Below are 22,681 nucleotides of genomic sequence, written 5' to 3' on the forward strand. Positions count from 1 at the left end.
CAAACCCGCCTGGCACCCGGCCCCGGCCCCCTCCCCCCGGCCCCCGCCCGGCCCCAGGTGGTGCAGAGAACAAAGCACACAAGTCAAGGGCAGGTTACCTCTATCTAAAGGCATTTTAAAAAGTAAAATATCCAAGCAAATAACCCAACTGATTTTTAACTAAACAAATTAGATGTTTTAGCATTTAGAGAGAATTCCAAATAACACTAAGTGTCCCCAAAATACTGTAAGAATTACACTTTGCCAGCAGGGTGATCCCACTCGGTGAGGACACACAGGTTAGCTCCCATTCACCCCACACCAAAGCCCAAGCTTGCCTGGGTAAACCGAGTAAACTCACCAGCTAGTTAAGAATTATCATCTTGGAGGAACACAGCGTTAACGCCCCGCTCGCGTTAGTCATCTGAGCTTAATGAGAATGTTCCCGAAGGACGTTACAGTTCCTCACCGTGAACTGACCCATCTCCTTGGGATGCTGGTCATTACACTACACACCTGACCTCTTACACGCAAAGGCAGCTGCTGGCGTGCGTGGGTCGGCGGGCAGTGTAAAGCCGCGCAGCTGCCTCGGGAGGTCCGTATCCGCCCTGACCGCACACCTGGGGCGAGTCCAGGTGACAAACCTCTGAATGTCACTTCACACGGTGGCTGAGAGTGGCTGCAACTTGCGCTTCTCCCTCGCTGCCCAGACGGGCGCGCCCGCCGGCCTGTGCTGGGGAGGGGCCTCACCTTTATTCTGCCACCGCTGAGCTCCTCGCTGAGTCTCAGTCTGGCGTCCACCACCCTTTTTAAGTCTCTCTGCAGGCGACGTCCAAAGTCCCTGAACATCGTAGAGCCCCCTGAAAGAACGACATTCTAAAAGACACAAAGCAGAGGTTTCCTTGCATGAAATCACCCGCCCACGCTGGCCTAGCGACCTGCCCACGACACACCCCACGCGCCCAATCGCTTGTTTGAGTAACACACTTCAATCCATGTGAAAAGATAATCACCGAAGCAGAGCTAATGCTATCAAGAAAGTATAAACTGTATTTTTTTTCCTGTGTCACAAATTCTTTCTCTCGGTGCTTTTCCTCAATTATAACCAAGTGAAAACAGGCTGCCCGTTCCATTTCTCAAAGGGCCATCTTCTACCAAAACCCCTCCCCGTTTTCTCTTGACAAACTGCAAATCTAGATCTTTGAGACAACATCCTGCCCCAGAGTCAACATCACGAATAATCACTGCTGCACCCGGTCACCTGTGGAGAAATCGCTCAGAAACAACAGGAGACGGTTCGGCTCCTATCAGAGTCAAGGGGCCACCAACCCACGCTGCTCTCAGGGGTCACCCCTGCTCACCAACACTCCTCCTCGACCTGGCCAGGAGCTGAGAGAACCAGGACCAAGTCCCGGACAGGTCAGATGGCAACCTTAATAGAGTAAAACAAGGGCATTCTGATCCCCACCTTCTTGAAGAGACAGGTCTCTTCACCTGCTAGCACGTTCACATAAACTGCGTATCTGTTTGCTACTGAGAATCACAATTTAAAAGCATTCTTGATATTCTGGGCATCATATCTTAGAATAAGCCTCACAGTTCAATTCTCGACTTCATAAATTATATCGATAAAAAAACTTTATCTAAATCCATCACTGCTCTTCCAATTCTGTCACTTGCACTATTGGCACTCTTTCTAGCATTTTTCTCTCCCGTCCAGGATACAGTCTCGGGTCAGTTACTGCAATTACTTCTCATATCTCTGTAATGAATTTTTTAATTTAAAAATTAACTCACCAGGGTATGAAAACAAATGTTCGTTAAGATCAGAAACATTGCAAGATCTTGAGTTGCTTTCAAAGGCGTAACATATAAGATTCATTTTATCATTCATTCACACAATAAAAACGGTGCTGTGTATACGCTATGTATACGTGGTCAGATGATTTTAGACAAAGCAGCCAAGATACTTCAACAGGAAAAGAATAGTCTTTGCAACAAACGATGCTGAATAATTAATATCCACAGAGGAGAAATGAACATTTGCTTACTTACCTTACTTCACACACACAATTTAACTCAATATGGATCACAGATTTAAAATGCAAGGGCTAAAACTTACAGAGCTTCTAGGAGAAAATATTTTCTTAAAGTCTTCATGACTATGATGTAGGCAAAGATGTCTTTGATCGGACATAAAAAGCGTGAACCATAAAAAATAAAAACTGATAAATTCAACTTTATAAAATGAAAACTTCTATTCTTCAAAAGATACCACTAAGAAAATGAAAAGACAAACCACAGACTAGGAAAAAGTATTTGCAATACATACATCTAACAAAGGACTTATATCCAGAATATAAAAAGAACTTCTACAACTCAATAATAATATAAACAAGCCAATTAAAAAATGGGCAAAAGATTCAAACAGACATTTCACAAAAGAAGATACACAAAAGACTGATAAGTACGTGAAGAGATAGGCAACAGCATTTGTAATCAGGATCATACAAACTAAATCCATTACACACCAAGTTTAGGTTAAAATACAAACAAATGAAACTCTTGCACATCGCTGGTGGAAGTATAAATGATACAACCACTCTGGGAAAAGTTCAGTCGTTTTTATAAAATCAGTGGTTACTGTTTTCTTTCTTAAAGACTTTGGCACTTCTCAAATTTTCTAAATGCATTTTAAGCCAGAAACGATAATCCTCGCTCACCTGTAGAGTCCACGTTTCCTGCACTAAGATCGTGTTTTACGGTGCTGTCCGCCGACCTGCTGAAAGGCCGCGGAGCCCAATCTGCACAGCACCTCCTCACTCAGTGCGGCTGTGCTATCTGCTTACCCAGACCACCGTGCGGACAGGGTTCTTCTACAGACTGCAGCTCACTCTGCTGCACAACTGTTTATCCCGTGATGTCAAATAAAAGCCTCAGTCGTGAACTACCTCTACAAAAGCAAAGGCCCTGTCTTCATGCTAGTGAAGAACATCCCAGCACACATCATCGTGAACACTACACACAGCCTGTCAGCCACCTGATGTTTAAGCCAGAAAGACAAAGTCTATGTTAATAATAAGCTCGTTCAGTACCTTATATAGTATTAAAAATAACAAAAACTCCCATTCCTGTAACGCTAAGTATATTTTGTGCTGGAGACTCTATTCTTACTCTTAATCCCGTCTGACAGACACGCCGTGCCCCTACCCACCGTGCTATTCCTCCGTTAACCAGAGGCACAAAGTAAGATGCTCACAGCGAAGTCTCCACCCCCACCGCTCGCTACAGGTTAAGATGACAACTCTCCCGGCAGGGTCTATTTCCCCTACGTGGAAATTTTGAAAGGCTTGTCCCTCTTTAGGGACAAGAGCTTTCTTTAAAATAAAAAAATTCACAGCTTTTTAGGGAAGCATGCAACTTATTCTGTTACAGCAGTTCTCAAAACTTTTAAAAAAATATTTATTTTTATTTTTGGCCACGTTAGGTCTTAGTTGTGGCACGCGGGCTCTCTAGTTGTGGCGCGAGGGCTTAGTTGCCCCGTGGCATGCAGGATCTTAGTCCCCAACCAGGGATCGAACCGGCGTCCCCTGCATCGCAAGACGGATTCTTAAGCACTGGACCGCCAGGGAAGTCCCGGCACAAGAGCTTTTTTACTCTCAGATGGAACCCAAAGACTGCTATCCCAGCAAAGTCTGAACAAACCTACTTCTCAAAGGTGGGCCGTACGATGCCCTGTCCTGTCCTAGAGAAAATCCAACTCTAAGCCGGCTCGAAGCGGCTGCCTGACCGTAGGAGACGTAACAACCGACGACAGATGTCTTCCGAGAATGACCTGCATGTCTCCTCCGCCCGTGACTCGTCTTCTCCCCTCAGCTGCTGGAACCTGGCCTCTGCCCGCATCCTCACCGAGAACCCAGGGGCCACCTCGACCCCCGTCCTGGGTGACCTCTCGGCGTCACCTGACACGGCTGATGACAGCTGTCTCCCCTTGACTCCCAGAGTGTTCTTTCTCTTCTTTCTTCGACTGCTCCTTCCTGGCTTCTTGGATGGTTAACTTTGTGTGTCAGCTTGGTCTGGCGCCAGCACCCAATGACTGACCCACACGGCAACCTCGGTGTCGCTGTGAAGGTACTTTGCAGATGTGGTCAACGTTAAGAAAAGAGCGCCCTCCCTAACGCGGATGGGGCCTCTTCCAAGGAGCTAGAGGCCCCGGGAGCAAGAATGAGGCGCTGCCCGAGCAAAAGGAGTTGGCCTCAAGCCCGACACACTCCCGTCAGGGTCTGTCCCGGTGCCCACGTGAGGCCGGGCCCTCCTTGGAGGCTCACTGCACATTTGCTCAACATTGTCAAAACGGTGTCAAAACAGTCACCATCGGCCCCTCCTCACTCTCTCATAACGGTAAGCCTCTGAAAGTTCCTCTCCACCTGGCAGGTCAGTGCTCAGCTGTGACATCACTCTTCCCTCCCCAGCGACGCATGGATCCTGCCATTTCTGGACACGTGGGCAGGAAGCATCAGCTATGGGGGTGAGCGTGGCGCTGGGGCTGGACCAGCAAGCCCTGAGCCTGCTCCGTCCACCACCCCGCCCGCTCATCCGCTCACACGTCAGGCTGCACTTGGGATCTCACCTAATAGAAGGCCTACTGCGAAAAGGGGTGAACAAACCAATAACGTCTTAAAATGTGTATTTCGCTCTCTCAAGTATTAAAGATATTTCAACTCGTTCACCATTTAGAATAAAAATACACATATAACTCACTTTGCAATAGCTTCTCTGATTTAAAAGGTATTAACATACTTATATATAACCCAATTCAAGCAATCTGTTCCAGAAAAATCATTCCTTGAACCGTATCAAGATGCAGTCTCGTCTGCTTGACAAACACAATGAATGAGAATTTTTAACAACTCCCAGCCCGCTGCCAAAGCAGGTCTAAAGATATTTAATTGCCAGCCCCGCCCTCCCCCCTGGACTTGCTCCCCACCACCTTCAGTACCACTCTGGGCTCCGCCCGGAGCAGAGTTCTGCAGCCTCTGCCCTGCGCCCGCACTCCCACCTATGCCAAGTGCCCTCCCCCTGGCTTGCATCCCCACCTCATCTCTGCAGGCCGAGCCCTCAGACCAGCTCCATGCCACCTTCTCCAAGGCTTCCTTGAGCCCCTCTCATTAAATTTCCATGACACCTCAATTAACAACATTTAGCTTGTGGTGGTGGTTCCCGTGAGAATTATTTCGGTATTATTTTTAGCTTTTTTATAAGCTCTTGAAGACAAGATCCATCTCTTATACATACTTAAATCCTCTAAGTTAACAACAATAGTGTCGTATTTAGTAGAGACCCAGCTGCATTACAAAGCAACTCAAAATTGGCTTTGCCCTCGAGTAAAGCATGAAAGCTACTAAACGCTGACTAACCCCAGAGTGAACTAGTTGCTAACAGTGGTTCTCAATTTAACTGCACATTAAAATCATCTGGGAAGCTTTTAAAATCCGGATGCCCAGAACAATTACATCAGAATCTCTGGGGGTGGGACCCAGACATCAGTATATTTTAATGCTCCTGGGGTGACGCCCACGGACAGCCAGGGCCGAACACGTCTCGTTTCAAGCAGCAACTGCTGCTGGCAATGACTTGGCTTCGTGGGGAAGTCACAGGCCTCCAAGACTTGGCTCTCACACACGAGTCCCCTCCAGACCCGACCTCCATCATACTGAGAGACTGAACAGAAAAAGAGGGCATGGGAATACCCTTCTGATCTACAGGCCAGACTGAAATAAAAATTAGATTATAACTCCTTTTGTCCACAAAAACCCGTTTTAAGTTTTTGAAGATTCTAAATTTTCAAAGCCACATTTTATTCTCCACTGACTTCTTTTTCTTGTGTACTAGCCTGAGGAAGGTGTTAACTCAAGGACCAAGAAGGTCTCGGGTGTTTCCTCCTGCTCGCTTCACCATAAGAAACTCCACCTACAGTTCCCGAGACTGAGCCTGGGAAACATAAGAGGTCCAGGCCCGACTGGTCCAGACGGCGCCTCTGGGAGCAGGTGAGGCAAAGGGGAGACACCTTCCTCTGACGCTGAGCAGCAGACCTCAGGGCACCAAGCAGCAGCCTCAGAACCCTTCCTGCGGGGCCTGTGGGCTCCCCTCTGGCTGGTTCGGCCCCCTCAGCCGCCCGTCTGAGCCTGTGGGCACTGCGGGGAAAGTGCACGGAGGCAGAAGTCAGGAAACCAGCCTCCTGGAGGGGCACCTTGCCCAGGCACGGAATCCAGCAGGGCTCAGCAGACAGGCTGCTTCCCCTCGGCAATCATGAGTTTCTTTGGGCACGAGCCTGCTTCCTACTTCTTTAGTGGTTACTGAGTACTTTTTTAAGTCCCATGGCAGGTGTCTGAGACACTGACAAGAGGGGGCCCAGCAGGTAGGAAGAAACATCGGTAACAGAGGAGGGAATGACAAAGTAACGGTAAGACTGGAAAGACATGCTACCTAAAGACACGTGAACACAACTCTCCAGAGCAAGACGCCCACGTGTTCTGCAGAAGCACTTGTATGTAGTGTGTCTCTAATTCCTTTCAAAATCCCACAAACTGTACATCTGTGCATTTCATGAACACAGATGTCGCAGTGGAAGGTTCTTTCCACGGCAAGCTCGCGGCTAAACTCTGGAGGAGGAGGCGGAGGAGGGGGAGGAAAGCGGGACCAAAAGTACAGAGTGAATCCGAAGAACAAGGCCGCCCGCCCGGGGTGCTGCCCCGGGAGCCCAGAACACGGGGTGACAGCCTCTGGAGACGAGGGGGCAGAGCAGTGGCCGGCGGGGGCCACAGGGCCCTGGGGTGAGAGGAGCCTTTCCCAACAGCAGCCCTGGCTGCAGTCAGTGAATGAGTGTGTGAGGCCTGAGCCGGAAAGTGTGAGAATCGCACTTCCCGCCTACGTCCCCAACGCCTGTTTTCATACACAAAGTTCTTGGGAACACAACCCCTCCTGGCCACTCGCGTGTTCTCTGGCAGCAACACAGACCGAACGGCCCACAAAGCTGAAAATACTTACCATCTGGCCCTTTGCAGAAAGAGCTGGCCAACCCTTGGTCTAAAACCACCAGGGGAAAAGCACGACGACAGCCATTACCTGGCAGGCAAACACGCAGGAAAGGGCATTTTTAGGCTTCAATATTACACTTGCATTCACTCATCAAGCCCTTTGTTTTGGAAACAAGTCCCTTTCGTGGTGGCCGTGGCAGAGGTGCCAGCAGACAGTCCTCACCCTCCCCACGCCCAGGGCTGGCAGTGCAGCCGGGCCACGTGGCAGCGACGGGCCACGGGCGGGAGCCAGGTGCCTGCCAGCCGCCCCGCAGGGGACAGTCCGTGAACACACAAGTGAACGTGTGCTGCGGGCACACCGGGGTACAGAGCCCGACAAAGGAGAAACACACGGCCCACCCCGTCAGCCCCCCACCAAGCCTACTGAGATCCTACACCACTCGCAAGGCTGCCGTAACTCGGCCAAGGTCCCGCACAGAAGCACTCACACGGCTGGCGGGGCAGGGCCCAGCGACCAGGGCCAAGCAGAAAGCCCTCGAACGCCTCAGGGAAGAAATGACTTTTCCTGGGGGTGAAGCGGTCGGGACAGGGCTTCTCTCTTTGCAGAATCGTCTTCCTTCCACATTTTACATAATCTTCAGTGTGATGTGGTGGAAAAAGCACGAGCTTTCAAAGGTGTGGCAAGTGGACTCAAAATCCAACCCTGCCACTTCGCTAAGCGATCCTACCCGGCGCTTAAGCCCTCTCCAAACTCAGCTGGCTGCTGAACAGCTACATACACAAGAATGAAATCAGAACACTCTCCAACCCCACGTACAAAAATCAACTCAGAATGGATTAAAGACCTAAATGTAAGACCAGAGGCCATAAAACTCCTAGAAGAAAACATAGGCAGAGCACTCTTTGACATAAAGCATAGCAATATTTTTTGGATCTGTCTCCTAAAGCAAAGAAAATAAAAGCAAAAATAAACAAATGGGACCTAATTAAACTTAAAACGTTTGCACAGCAAAGGAAACCATCAATAAAACGAAAAGACAACCTACTGAATGGGAGAAAATATTTGCAAATGATACGACTGATAAGGGGTTAATATCCAAAATATATAAACAGCTCATACAACTCAACATGAGAAGAAACAAACGACCCAATCAAAAAATGGGCAGAGGATCTGAACAGACGTTTTTCCAAAGAAGACATACAGATGGCCAAAAGGCACGTGAAGAGTTGCTCAACAGTGAAGAGTTGCTCAACACCGTTAATCATCAGAGAAATGCAAATTAAAACCACAATGAGCTGTCACCTCACACCTGTCAGAATGGCTATCACCAAAAATACCACAAAAACAAATGTTGGAGAGGGTGTGGAGAAAAGGGAACCCTTGTGCACTGTTGGTGGGAATGTAAATTGGTGCAGCCACTATGGAGAACAGTATGAAGGTTTCTCGAAAAGCTAAAAATAGAACTACCTTATGATCTAGCAATTCCACTTCTGGGTATTTATCCAAAGAAAATGAAAACACTTAACTCAAAAAGATATATGCACCCCTATGTTCATAGCAGCATTACTTACAATTGCCAAGATATGGAAGCAACCTAAGCGTCCATCAACAGATGAATGGATAAAGAAGATGTGGTATATATATATATATATATATATATATATATATATACATACACACATATATACACACACACACACACACACACACAAGGGAATATTACTCAGCCATAAATGAGAATGAAATGTTGCCAATTGCAGCAACATGGATGGACTTGGAGGGTATTATGCTAAGTGAAACAAATCAGACAGAGAAAGACAAATACTATATGAGCTCTCTTATATGGGGAATCTAAAAAAGAAAACAAACTAGTGAACATAACAAAAAAAAAGCAGACTCACAGATATACAGAACAAACTAATGGTTACCAGTGGAGAGCGGGAAGGGGGTAGGGGCAAGACAGGAGTAGGGGATTAAGAGGTACAAACTACTATGTATAAAATAAACAGGCTACAAGGATATACTGTACCAAAACAGGGAATATAGCCAATATTTTACAACAACTAGGAATGGAATATAGCCTTTAAAAATTGCAAATCACTATGTTGTACACCTAAAACTTACATAATATTGTACATCAACTATACCTCAATAATTTTTTTTAGAAGTCCAAGACCAGTTTGCTCCATTTGACCCAGGTCCCTCTAGTTTTGCCTCCTTTTCCCCTCTCTGGGGCTCAGGGCCATCATCTATTAAACAAGGAGCTCAGGTTACAAGGCCATCTCTACTTCCTGTAAATGTACTGAAAGTGAACAATCTGTAACCGTCGGCAGAAGTTTCCTCTCCGTTAGGATGAAATAAAGACTGAAGAGTGCACACCTGTCCCTTGCTTTCATGGACAAGACACAGCTGATGTTACGTGAGATTTAAGAAGCAGGGAGAACAAGGCATGTATTTTACTAAACTTACTAATACTCCCACCTTTCTTGCACATTTTGTTGGAGGAGAGAGCTGTTTAATTAAGGACATGTAACAATAAAAATAGAATTATAATTTGTTTTCACCCATAAAAAGTTGTCTACATAGGAAAATGTTTGCCAATAATAAAAATAACATTTGTTAACTATAAAATTTCAATCTTAAAACACAAGAAGTAGAAGGTAAAAGTTATGCATCTTCCACCCCCAAAGATATTTTAAGAGTTTAGCATTCATTCAAAACCTTTTCATATATATATGCAAACTATATTTTTAAATAAAATAATACTACGTGTAAACTTTACAACTTGCTTTTTCACTTAACAATGTACACTACAGACATCTTTTCATTTGAATTTACACTGATTCACCTCATTCTTTTTAAAGACTGCATAGTATCCCATTGTGTAGACGAAACAAAATTTATTAAGCCCTCACTCCCGAGCCTGGTATGCTCCTCTTTAAACTCAGCTCCCTGGGCTGAGAAGGTAAGACGGGGCAGAGGCTGAGGGCTGAAAATTACATGAGTATTTTCTACCTGACTGCTTCATTTTCAGGCTCTGACCTCTTCCTGGCAACAGCACATTTGGCACAAACCTAAATACGCATGAAGCAAGACCAGTGAATCCATGGAAACCATGAGGGGAAGGATACCCTTCATCTTTCCATCAATACGTAGGGTTAAAATTGTCCAGTTTAAAATACAGCTGGCCACGTAAGAATAAAGCCACGAGAATACTTAAACACTCCTGGTGAGCTGAGTCCTATTTCCAAACATTTAAGTCATCTCCACTCCAAGAAAAATATTTCGCCAGTATGCTGGGCTTTAACAAATCCTGTGAGACAGGAGTGAAACAGGAACATCTGCATACTGACGTTAAGAACCTATTATTCCAAGAATGCTGGGCCTTTAACTGTGGAATGAACCCGAGCACCTTACCCAGGCAGCTTATACCTTATACAGCGGACGACGGACATCGATGGGGCAGTTCTGTATGACTTCATCAACAACGTCCGAGATGGACTCCATAAAGTCTGGGTTGGCAAACTGAATTTCACATAAATATAAAAGAAACATTACACATTTCTCTCAATAACTTGTTAAAAAAGTAACTTTCACAAATACAGAATGTACTATACCTTTAAAACCGTCCCACTGGAATGACTATGTCAAATGTTCATATGTCAGAAGAACCCAAGTGACTGTGCATGGGGTGATGGTGACACGTGCCCTCAGGAGATGACGCGTGTGGGGTCAGCAAGGGGAAAACATCAAAGAGTAGCAAAAACAGACCAGCTCTGTGTTAGGACACACGGTGAATCCTGCTGTCAGAGTGTGAAACGCGTGTGCATGACGTATGTGACATGTAATGAAAACGCTGCGAGTATAGAGTAAGTATATCACTTATGAATGTTAACGTCATGAAAAAACTAGCCATGATATAAGAAAAAAACACAGTCAATGAAAGATCACACTGTAAACCTGAGCTAGAAGCCTGGGGAGGGTTCAGGGGGGTGGCTTTTAAATGAAACAGTCAGTATGGTAGCAATCATGTCACTGAGTAAACAGTCTTGGATTCAATTCCATAAGTTAAATAAGTTAAAGTATAAATAATTCAACTTAAAACAATTTTAAATACACTTTAAAAATCAAGGAAAGCTTTAACGTACTCAAGGGGAAGAAGGTAACATCCAGTTCCTCACCAGCTGTTCACTGGACATTTTTGGTTTTATGTCTATTTTAAATCAATAATATCAAAGGCGTGATTATTAGATTATAGTAAGGCATACATTGTGTGCCATTTCCCTATACAAAATGGTCATACACATCTAAAAACAGGCAGTAGTTTGTAACCTACCTATCAAATGTAAGCTGAATTAGGCAGAAAAATATACCAAAATACAAATAAAATCCACTTTATTTAAACCTTAAAATGTTGCCTCTTGATGACTGCTTCTGCAAAAGTAATAATAATTCTTTGTGACTATAGTTAAAATGATGATATCTGTAATTCCTAAAGCCCATCTAACTAATGGAAAGGTTAGTCCTCAGGGAGAAGCTTTAACTAACTTGCAGCAGGGAACACAGCAGGACCAACTGTCTGGGGTTAAAAACTGCCACTAGGATGGACCATCACCAAGGATGGAAAGGTTACATGTTACCCGACTCCCATACAAAGGCAGACTGCATTCGGCCCCCGGGATTAACTAGTTTTCCTATTACTATGGATTAATTTCATTTCCATTATCTTCTATTGCTCTTAAAGCTTCTCCCTAATCACTCATTATCTCTAACGGAGAACCAAGTCTAAAGGGGGGCATCAGTCAAGCAGGCAACCTGCACAGGGGCTGCAAGAGCTGCAGCGGGTGCAGCGTGTACCCCAGCGTCCTCAGGACAGGCGGCCTGAGAGCTGCTCAGGAAACCCCACTGGGGACGCTCCGTACACACACGAGGTGGCAGTATCGCTCCACACGTGCCATACCTCACACTCAAAAAGCTAACATCGTACCTCCGGGTGAAAGAAAATCTCAGGGCCCAGGAACCTTTCGTAGCCAACGTCTATAATGAACTTCTTCTGGTTGACTGCATTGATCCCCGTGTACTGTTTGATCCACTTCTGAGGATCCACATCATACTTGGCAAATTCCTTGACGATATCAGGGCAAATGTAACAGTATTTCTCCTGCAGACACACACACAGAGATGTCACCAGAGTCTGCCCTCTGACAAGTACCCAGTAACCCGCAGCATCAAACACCCTGAAATGAGTCCCGCCCACACGCAACTCCAGTGTGGACGCGTGGCCAAGCCTCATAGACTTTTCATGACTACGCTCTGGACCTGTAAATCTGCTTCCTTTGCAGCTCGGCTATGAACCTCAGCCCTACCCTATCAAATTTTGCTGCGTATCGTCTGAAGTGATGTCTAAAGGTACCCCTCTCCACACAGCGCCTGGCTGGGCACACACCGCCATCCACCCTCCACCAGCAGACCGCACTCCCCACGGTGAATGCGGTGGATCTCACCCCATGCCCACCAGGGCCCACCGGTGGGCCGTGAACCTGCTGTGCAGCCCAACACAGCACGGTCATCGGCTCCACGACAGCATTCCCTGAGCGCCTAGGCACATGGGATGCGCAAGTGAACAAAACACACACAGACCCCTGCCCACTGGAGCATACGCTCTGGCTGAGAGTCAACAGAGTAAAGTGACAGCGTGATATGTAAGTAAATGACACAGCATGCTAGAAGGCGGCAGGTACCACGGACAAAAGAAAAGGCCCACTTAGGCGGGATGGAGCTGCCGTACGCCCACGCACGAGAACCCGCTCATGGTTTCCACCCCAGCACCGGACCAGCCTGACGGGTGGAAAGTGTCTCCTCAGCATCTGGTGACGCTCGACTGGGGATCTCTGGGTCGATCATCTGTCCTGAGAGCTAACCTCAGCAAAGCAGCAGGTGGAACTTGGGTGGCAGATTCTGAAAGTAAGCTGCCTGTGGGCAAGGTGGGCTTTGTTCAACACCAGGCACACAACTGGTGCTCACTACACATTTTAGAAGGACCTCTGAAGGTCTTTTCATGATATCAAGTTTAAAGTTTCTGAGAATCCCTGAAACAGATCCTAATACCATCCTTGATATACTTTGTCGAATTATAAGCTACACAACCCTGCCTGTTGACAACAGAGTCAGTCCATATGACTTTAAATCTACAGACTGGAGACAGAAACATTACATTGCCTTAAGAGGCCTGGTCAATTTCTTAGGGCACCTCAACTGGCTTAACTGATTCGGTGAAGTGGGATGGAGCACAGCCCTGTCGGCCCTAAGTTCTGGACGCCCGCTGCAAGGACGGTGCGTGCCAGAGCCCACCAGCCTCAGGCCCACCAGCGACCCCGGGAGTAACAAGGTGCAGGGGCTCTAACCGCCCTTTCCAGGATCTCCTCCGTCAGGGAGAGAAGTGAGGCGAGAACGAACAGCAGGGTCGGTGCAGCTCACCTGGAGGGAACACGAGGAGTGTCTTTCACTCCTGACCTCCACTGCCGAGCGGCACACTGTCGGGGCCTGAACGGGCCAGCCCCGGGGTCAGGGTCAGAGCCGGACCCCAGCCAGCCAGCAAGTAGAGGAAATGCCTCCCAATCATCACTCAGGGCTCTGCTCACCCCACGTCCACCCCGAGGGCCGGGTCCCATTTGTGAAAGAGGGGGTGGTGAGGGAACCTGGATCAGAGACCCAAATCTCCTTCCTTGAAGAAAGGCAAGGAGAGGAAGAGGGAAAGTTGGGGAAATATTTTATTCTAAAAAGAAAGTCTTATGTTGCTTCTACAACCTTCCCACCAGAAGGAAAGGACAGGCCCTGGTGCCTTGGCTGGGCATTCGCGGTGCTCCCGTCCTGGGCACATGGGGCAACGGGCCCCTCCTCACAGGAGCCCTGACCACTGCCAGTGCGCCCGGGCTCAGAACACCTGTGCTCACCAAGAGCGGCGGGTGAAACGCGGGAGTCCCGCCCCCGCCCCATGCTTCCTTTCCTTTTATCCAGCCCGGTCCTGGGTGCTTAGTGCGAGGAATTCAGGGAGCAGCGATGGGGGCGTGGGAGAACAGGCTAAACTCCCCTGCGGCTCAGAAGCTAAGTGTATGCTCAAGGCCGTGTGTCATCCCCACGTTTCAATTCTTCTCCAGAAACAAACAAAACCCTTGCTCTTCATCTATATGAAGATCACGCTTGTATTACTAAGAATCTCTTGCATTTTGGCTCAAAAAAAACACAATAATTTGTCCTGATTTTGCAACCTGAAAAGAAAGCTCCTTTAATCAGGGTCTGTCAACTGCTACACACAGAGTCATACAAAGACCAGACTGATGGATCAGGTCAAGCGGGCATTTTAAAAAGGGACCAATGAGCCATTTTCCTTCTACTCTTATTGATTTAATTTTAAAACCTCCTGTAACTTTTCCAGCATGGTAATTACTGTCTGGAAACTACATGTGGATTCTGTTTTATGCTTCCACCCTAGAACAGCATTGCTCTGAAGTGTAGTTCACAGGGCACAGGACCACAGACTCCAGCTACTGGAAACCGGTTTGGATACGGGCTGCCCTCACAGGATTCCTCACGGCCGCTGCTGCCGCCTGTTCCTGACTCTAGAAACGAACGTGGAGGGGGACGTGGGAGGCACATCCAGCTAACTCAAGGTTCCACCTATCGGGCGCCAATGAAACAATGCCGTACTGCGTAGGGCGCTCAACCCCAGCGCCCAGCCTCGGTCAGGCTGTTCTCAAGTATAGCTGGAAGCTCCACAAGCGTACACAGATCGAGACCCACACTCGTGGGGAGTGGGGAGGAAGGAGGGTGAGGGCGGGGGGTCTCGGCAGCAAGGGAAGCACCCAAACACCGTTCCTCTCTCACCCGCAAGCCGGCCGTTTGCTTCTGCTTTTACCTTGATGGCTTTGGCAGTCTCCAGCGACTGCTCCGGAGGAATCCCCACCTCCCGCTCCCTCAGCAGCTGTTGCATGAAATACGTAATATCTCTCCCTGCGATAGGGATGTGTTTGATGCAGCTCCCAATGACATACCCTTCTGCCTAGGAAGAAGAGGAGACAGACGGCGTGTGAGCGACTCCAGGAGAGAAGGGCTCCCTGGACGCTAGGTCAGTCTCCCGCCCCGCCCCGCCCGCGTCACTGCATTTACTGAGCCCCCACTCTGTGCCCAGCTCGGGCCTGGAGGTCTTTTCAAACGACTGCAGGCACAATTCCGGTAGTAGAACCGGAGATGCCCCGTAAGCCACCAAAATGACGTCTTCGTCAGGAACGTAAAGAGAAAAAGCAAATAAAATGGCTCATTTCCAAAAAGTACTGCCGTTTGTCAGAACAATGGATCAATCACTTTTTTCTTCCTCTAACCAAAAGGAAGACGTTTATCTATAAAATCATTAAAACAACTATAAATCCACCCGTATTTGGTTAGCAGGCAGGACATGGACCGCAACCACCTGGACTCAATCCGGCTCCACGTCTGTGGGCTGAGTGGCCGTGGACACGTCGGGTAACACGTTTCATCCTCAGTTCCTTCATCCATAATATGGGGCAAACGGGGTTTACAGTACAGAATTCACGAAACAGAGTAAGTCCAGCTCACAGCCCTGCTTGGGACCGGTAGTTAGGTACTCAATAAACGGTCCGGTTTACTGTACAAAGAGCGGCACTTGGTAGGAGTGATTCTGGCCAGTTCACCCAAATGCTCTGCCATGTGAGACCACGCCGGGAGGAGCTGGGATCCTCTCGCTGGGCCGCCCCCTGCCAGCGCCAGGAAGGGAGCTACAGCCCTTTGCCGGCGGCCCGCAGCTCGGCCCGAGGGCCCACACCTTTTAAAAGGAGCTATACACACACACACCCCCGATATATGCGGAAAATATGCCTGAAATATACATAAATAACTAGTAACAGGGTTCTCTGAGCAGGGGGCCTGGAGGAGGAAGATGAGAAGGAAGAGGAGGTCTGACTGTCCACTGTGTGTCTCCCTGCGGGAATGGCGCCACGGAAGCCAGGCTCGGAGCCTCCGGCTGCTCTACAGAGCTGACAGTCAGAGAGAGAAGCCCTACCCAGCTTCATCAGGTAGAGAAGAAACACTCCGCGATTCCCGTGAAGCAGTGGCTTCTGTGCCAGGTGCCCCTGAGACAGAGGGACAGGAGTGACTCCATGTTTCGGGGGCCTCAGTTCTAACGATCGTAAGCACAGATACAGTTGCCAGTTAAGTTGCAAGAACAAGTCACTGAATTCCTCGTGTGCTTTCTTCTGATGTACCTACTTCTACAAGTAAGAGTAGGTGTGGCCTTTCTAAAGAGTCCAAGCCATTTATAAAATATTTTAAGATCCAGATAAAAGGTATGTACAAATTATTAAAATAATAAAGATCAACTTCAAAACTCCTAAGAATATGAATTCTAACACAAACTATTCACAATTTTTGTAATCCATGCCTTACATATAACATTTTCTAAAATGAATTCAACCAGTGTTAAGTAAGTATCAGCTTCATCACAGCATTAGATATATTAAAACAACCCACAATCCAACAACAGGAAAATAAGTGAGTAATGTTACACCCCCACATGATGGGCTATTATGTAGTTACTATTTTTTCACAGAATATTTAACCCTAGGAAAAAACATTAGGGATTAAACCAACATGCAAAAGATAATTTTAGGATTACACTGTACAATTAGAATACAAAATCAGACATAGGATATTCCAATTTTGCTTAAAACGTGCACACATGTGTTTAAGAAAAAGAGCTTAGAAGGCTATACAACCAAAAGTATGATGCAGCCCTCCAGGTGGGTTTATGAGTCATTTTATTTTCTTCTTCACATTTCTCTATTTTGTCCAAATTTTGTACAACAAATGTAATTTTTATAATCAGCAAAAAAACTGAACTGAGAAACATAAAAAAGTCGAACAACGGCTTTCTCTGTGGGCCTGTACACCGTGTGGCATTCGTTTTCTTTTCTTCTCCTCAATCAGATGGATGAGGAAGGCAAAGAAGCAGGGCCCACAAGCACCTCTCTGGACCTTGGTCTGTGCTCATCTTTGAGCGCAACGCTCAGAGAGAAGGCCGGTCAGCATGACTCCTCAAGGAGCACGAACAGTTGTCACAGCCCCCTAAGGAGGAAGTGCTCGGAGCCCGGCCGAGGGGCGCTCCGAGCACAGAGGAGGCTCGACCCCGTCTCCCTCGCCCCGCGGAGGGCACACTGGCAAGGGCGTGGGGACGACACACTGACCTTCCCCTGCAGTGATTCCTGGCCTTTCAGGAACTAAAGCCTTAGCCTATTAGTACATCATTCCTTCCACTTCCTGAAATGAAAACGGTGGCTCTTTTTTCAATTAAAGTAAATGGTTTAAAAAAAAAACAAACCCAGTTTGCATTTTTAAAAGGAGCTATACACACACACACGCACCCCATATATGCAGAAAATATGCCTGTAATATACGTAAATAACTAGTAACAGGGTTCTCTGAGCAGGGGGCCTGGAGGAGGAGGATGAGAAGGAAGAGGAGGTCTGACTGTCCACTGTGTGTCCCCTTGCAGGCAGCTTCCATTCATCTTCAAAAAAGCAAACTTCAAATAATTCATTTAAATAGTCCACGGGACCGAAAGAAAAATATAGACGTTGTCTCTTGACCCTGAATTAGGAATCACTTCTCTAATATTTTGAAAATTAAAACCAAAAAGTGACACTGCAGAGCATTCTGCAAGTCAAAAGGAACAATCTCCCCTTCTTGGCTCTTAAATAAATTTTGAAAAACAAGAAGCGATTTCTCTAAAGCGTGAGCTGGCTGAAGCCGTCCACATCGTGTCACAGAGCTCACCCTTCAGAGCGGCCGTGCACCACACCTACTGATGCCCAAGCTGACAGCTCAGAACGTAAGCCAGGAAGGCCCTCCTGGTGATGGACCCCCGGTGATCAGGCAGAGCCCTGGAGACCCCGAACGACTGCTGACATCCTGACTGCAGAAACTTCCCAGCATGAATTCCAACTTGCCAGCACCGAAGACACTGGTCTTCTTCTTCTTTCTCACATACCTGAGTTTAAAGACTCTTGTTACCTTTGCTAAGTACAGTTACGGTTTCTAAAGTGTACTTTAGAAAGTACCTTAACTTCTGTACCTTAATTACAGAAGGGTTTTTTCCTTTAATCTCTCCCCTTACCTCCAGTCGGGGGAGGCCTACAGAAAGCGAAGCACTGAACACTCTGCTTACCACTGGGATAGCATGGGTGACCCCATCCCCACTGTCGATGACGATCCCCGTTAATGTACGTTCGCCCACTTGTCGCGAGGTCCAAGACGCTGCTAAGGCCAGCACTGCCTGCACCAAAGACACGGAGACCATTAGCATTCGGAGAAACTCTTCCCAAGGACTGCACCTGATTGTTCTCAGGTTCAATCAATAAGACCTTTCTTATGAGTAACTCTTCCCCTTCCCTATCCTCCATCTTCCCCCCAAAATTCAAATTCCAAATTGAACAACTAACACGCAAATTCTGTATACTTCATCTGGAGGGGTCAAGTTTTCAATAAAATAAAAGTTTTGCATAGAAAAGCCGGAGAGAATCACCAGAGGCAACAGCCTGTGCTATCTCCCAAATTAATTTTCTATGCAACTCCTTCTCCTTTTTCTTAGAAGGGACTGGAATATGCAGAAAACATTTTAGGAGATACTTTCTAAAAATTTATTCCCCAAAATCTCAGTCAATTCCCTTATATAGGGTGGCAGATAAATAACAAAATCCAAAACCAACAGAAATTCCCACACTAAGAACAAGTAGCTTCAGAGGAAGTCCTACAAGCTCATGGAAACACAGGAGCCCAGATCCCAAAGGGGGAACCCTCTAGAGACATTTGTTTTGTTTTTTAGCAGATATTATAGTATCTTTCCTTTTTTATGATCAGAAGTGAAAGAAGCCAAAACAGAACCATCATATCGATCTTGTCACCCAGAGAAGAATACATTAGATTCTAAAGCATGTAAAAAGACAAAAGCTGGACAAACTCTATACCAGCAGTAAAAACATAAAAATATAAATCATAGAACATGGTCTGTACAGTGTCTGAGTTCAAACCTGAATGGGGTGGGTGGGTGGGTGTGTGTGTGTGTGTAGGGTGTGGAAAAGGAAGAATGCACAGCAGCACAATCTTACAACAGAGGCCTTGAGAATCACCATTTCTTCCACTATTAGACAGCTAAGGTCATTTGGGAATCATAAAAATCACTTTGTTTTTACCTGAACTGCAATGTAGAGTCCTGGTACATTAAATGATTCAAACATAATTTCTGCAAGATATTCTCTGTTTTCTGGTGTGTTCAGTGGAGGTTCTGTCTGTAAGAAAACATTCACTATATTTAGTGTTCACCCAAATTTCATGTAACTATATCAGAATCATAAAAAAGTTAACCTAAAAGCATGTTAATTAGGATTCTGTACAACTTCCTGATTTTACAGGTAGCGTACACCCAGAGCGTACTCTAAAGAAATTTGTACTTAAAGAAACTGTCTTAAAGAACTTTGGCTGCGGGGCTTAAAAGCTTTGACACAGCAGAGTAAAGTCCTCTCTAAACACTTCTGCTCTTATTAACCACCCCGAAACAGGAACAAGTTACAGAAAAGGGAACTCTACCTTCGATAACATAACACCCAAACACCCTGAAACTGAAGAGCCCTGCAGCAAGTTGCCAAGGGTAGTAATAACCCCACCGAGACGAGTGAGTATGCCAAGAGGGAACACCGGTGACTTCAGACCCCAGGCAAGCTACACAGGCCTCCAGAGAGAGGAAAAGCAGTGAGCCCGTGCTTGGAACAAGACCAGTTTGAGCAGAACAGCTGAGAAGCCTCCCTCCCCAAGCCCCACCTGCCATCAGAGCACAGGCCGCAAGGTTAGACAAAGCATCTTTGCCATCAGCTGCGAGGCAGAAAAAGCTGGGCAGAAGCAGATTCACCCAGACACTGCCCCCTGCCCGGCCTCGACTCACACACACAGCCTGTCCAGGAAGAATTCCCCTCATTCAAAGAGGAGGAAAGAACACAAAGAAACCAGCCAAAGACCATATAAAAACACTGAAAGAAAAAGAGAGGGAAGAGAGGAAAGGAACAGGAAAAACAAATGGCAGACAAAAAAACATGTACCCAGAAAAATGTAAAAATACAGCAGATGAAAATCATGATAAAGACATTTCAAAAAATTCAAATATCTATTTTAAAATAATAACCATTATCAAATAGGAGGAAATTAACAGGATTACAGAAAGATAAAAAGAATAAATAAACCTGCTTTTTTGTCATTCAGCAATAGGTTGTGAACATTTTTCCATGTCAATAAATATGGTTATACATCACATATTTAAGCTGCAAAACAAAGAAAGAAAGAAAGAAAAAAAGAATAAATAAGAATTCTCTGGGCCTTTTGGCAAAAACTCCCACATTACCCTTTGTTATAGACTGAGCTGTGTCTCCCAAAATTCCTATGTTGAAGCCCAACCCCCAGTGTGACCGCATCTGGGGACGAAGCCTCTGGGGAGGTAATCGAGGTTAAATGAGGTCATGGGGGAAGCCCTAATTCGACAGGACCAATGTCTTTGTAAGAAAAGGAAGAGACACCAGAGAGCTCTCTCTCGCACACGCACACAGGAAAGACCGCGTGAGGACACAGCGGGAAGGCGGCTGTCTGCACACCAGGAAGGAAGGTCTCACCAGAAACCAACCCTGACAGTACGTTGATCTCGGACCTAAAGCCTCCAGAACTGTGAGAAAACAAATGTCTGCTGTGTAAGCCACTCAGCCTGTGGGATTCTGTTATGCTGAGTTCGAGCACCTAAAACACCCTTAAAGCAGGAAAAGTACAGCCAGCCTTGGCCATCAACACAGATACGTTTGTAGCACTGGGACACATGGGGCCACACTTACAGAGTCTTCAGGGCAGGAAGGTGTGACCCAAGAATTCTACCTCTGGCCACACTGCCAATCAAGTATGTTGCAAAAACAAAGGAACTTTAAACATATAAGAACTCGGGAGAATTTGGTTCCTATGAAGCCTTCACGAGTTAACTATTAGAAGATAAGCTTTTGCCAAAAAATAAGAATGCAGAAAGTACAGCCAAAGACTCACAGTGAGCAATTAATCCATTTAAGATGTAGGAATAAAGATTTTTCTTTCCAGGGAATAATAGCTATAGAACAGAATGCAAACATTATAAATTAAAACAGCAGAACCAGCATCAAGTTGAGAGGTACAGATGGAAGGAGAGGTACAGATGGAAGGAGAGAATATAGACATTGATATCCTTGTACCATGGAATCAAAAGATAATTGTTTTATTATAGAGTATCAGAGACATCAGTAAACCCAAAGTTGTAAATAGTAGAATAAGTTTAGTAACATAATCAATCAAAAGCAGGTGACAGAGGAAGGAAGAGGAGGTAAGAAAATGTGGAAATGTACCAACTTGATCACTGAGCACAGTAGGAAGTAATCACACCTAAACAAACACAGGTAAATATATTACACAGAAGTATAGTTACATTAAAATAGTTTTAATGAATTATTAATTATGAATTATTTTTATAAATAATAAGTCTTAAAATACTAATACATAAATAAAACACATTAAAACCAGAAAGCAAAGCATACAGTAGAACAGCTGAACTAAGGCCACACACACCTGTCGCACGGTGGCAGGCCACACCAGCCCAGTTAAAAGGAGAGCTCGTCCCACCTTCAATCTTACTAAGTTTGGAAAGTGATTTCCTCTCAGTGTGTAATTAGCATTGACCTCACAGGAGTCTAAATAAAGTGCTCACGGCAGCACCCAGCACGTGGTGAGTTATTGTTACTAAAATCATCAGCAAGTACCAGTGAGAAACTCACTAAAGACAGTCTCTTAGCTAAGACCATGAAACAAAATCAAATTACATTCTCTAGGCAAGAAAAAACAAGGTGCCTCAGAGAGGTCCAAAGTCAGCATTGCTTCTAAGATCAGAAAAAACCTTGGGACTTCCCTGGTTGTCCAGTGGTTAGGACTCCATGCTCCCAACGCAGGGGGCCCGGGTTCGACCCCCAGTCAGAGAACTAGATCCCACGTGCGTGCCGCAACTAAGGAGCCGGCGAGCTGCAACTAAGGAGCTTGCATGCCGCAACCAAAACCCGGCACAACCAAATAAATAAATATTAAAAAAGAAAAAACCTAAATGCCCATCACTAGGAACTGATTAAACAAATTATGCCACATCCATAAAATGCTACACTTTGCAGCAATTAAAAAGGATGAGGGCTTCCCTGGTGGCGCAGTGGTTGAGAATCCGCCTGCTAATGCAGGGGACACGGGTTCGAACCCCGGTCTGGGAAGATCCCACATGCCGCGGAGCAACTAGGCCCGTGAGCCACAATTGCTGCGCCTGCGCGTCTGGAGCCTGTGCTCCGCAACAAGAGAGGCCGCGATAGAGAGAGGCCTGCGCACCGCGATGAAGAGTGGCTCCCGCTCGCCGCAACTAGAGAAAGCCCTCGCACAGAAACGAAGACCCAACACAGCCAAAAATAAATAAATAAATAATTCTTAAAAAAAAAAAAAAGGATGAGCTCTTTGTGTGCCGGTATGAAACAATCTCTACGATAAACAGTTGAGTGAAAAGAGAAAG

The 22,681-nt window shown here is 46.3% G+C and overlaps 1 protein-coding gene across 17 annotated transcripts in view; it reads right to left on the reverse strand.

The window, feature by feature from the left end:
• ACTR3B (actin related protein 3B) overlaps positions 1–22,681 on the reverse strand; it is a 93,454-nt gene that overhangs the window by 31,938 nt on the left and 38,835 nt on the right. For 10 of the 17 annotated variants that reach the window (XR_005021181.1, XR_005021182.1, XR_005021180.1 and 7 more), the window contains 6 exons: positions 19,278–19,373; positions 18,254–18,361; positions 14,933–15,076; positions 12,005–12,178; positions 10,450–10,542; positions 730–855 (listed from right to left, as the gene is read on the reverse strand). Coding sequence is in view for 9 of the 17 variants with exons in the window: in XM_036863156.1 (XP_036719051.1) it covers positions 730–855; positions 10,450–10,542; positions 12,005–12,178; positions 14,933–15,076; positions 18,254–18,361; positions 19,278–19,373 (741 nt within the window). In the remaining 8 variants the exon portion in view is untranslated. Of the gene's footprint in view, positions 1–729; positions 856–9,164; positions 9,267–10,449; positions 10,543–12,004; positions 12,179–14,932; positions 15,077–18,253; positions 18,362–19,277; positions 19,374–20,318; positions 20,397–22,681 lie in introns of those variants that run through there. The other 7 variants (XR_005021186.1, XR_005021185.1, XM_036863152.1 and 4 more) reach the window with 4 other exon arrangements.

Source organism: Balaenoptera musculus, chromosome 9 (assembly GCF_009873245.2).
Source record: "Balaenoptera musculus isolate JJ_BM4_2016_0621 chromosome 9, mBalMus1.pri.v3, whole genome shotgun sequence".
Classification (NCBI taxonomy): Eukaryota; Metazoa; Chordata; class Mammalia; order Artiodactyla; family Balaenopteridae; genus Balaenoptera; species Balaenoptera musculus.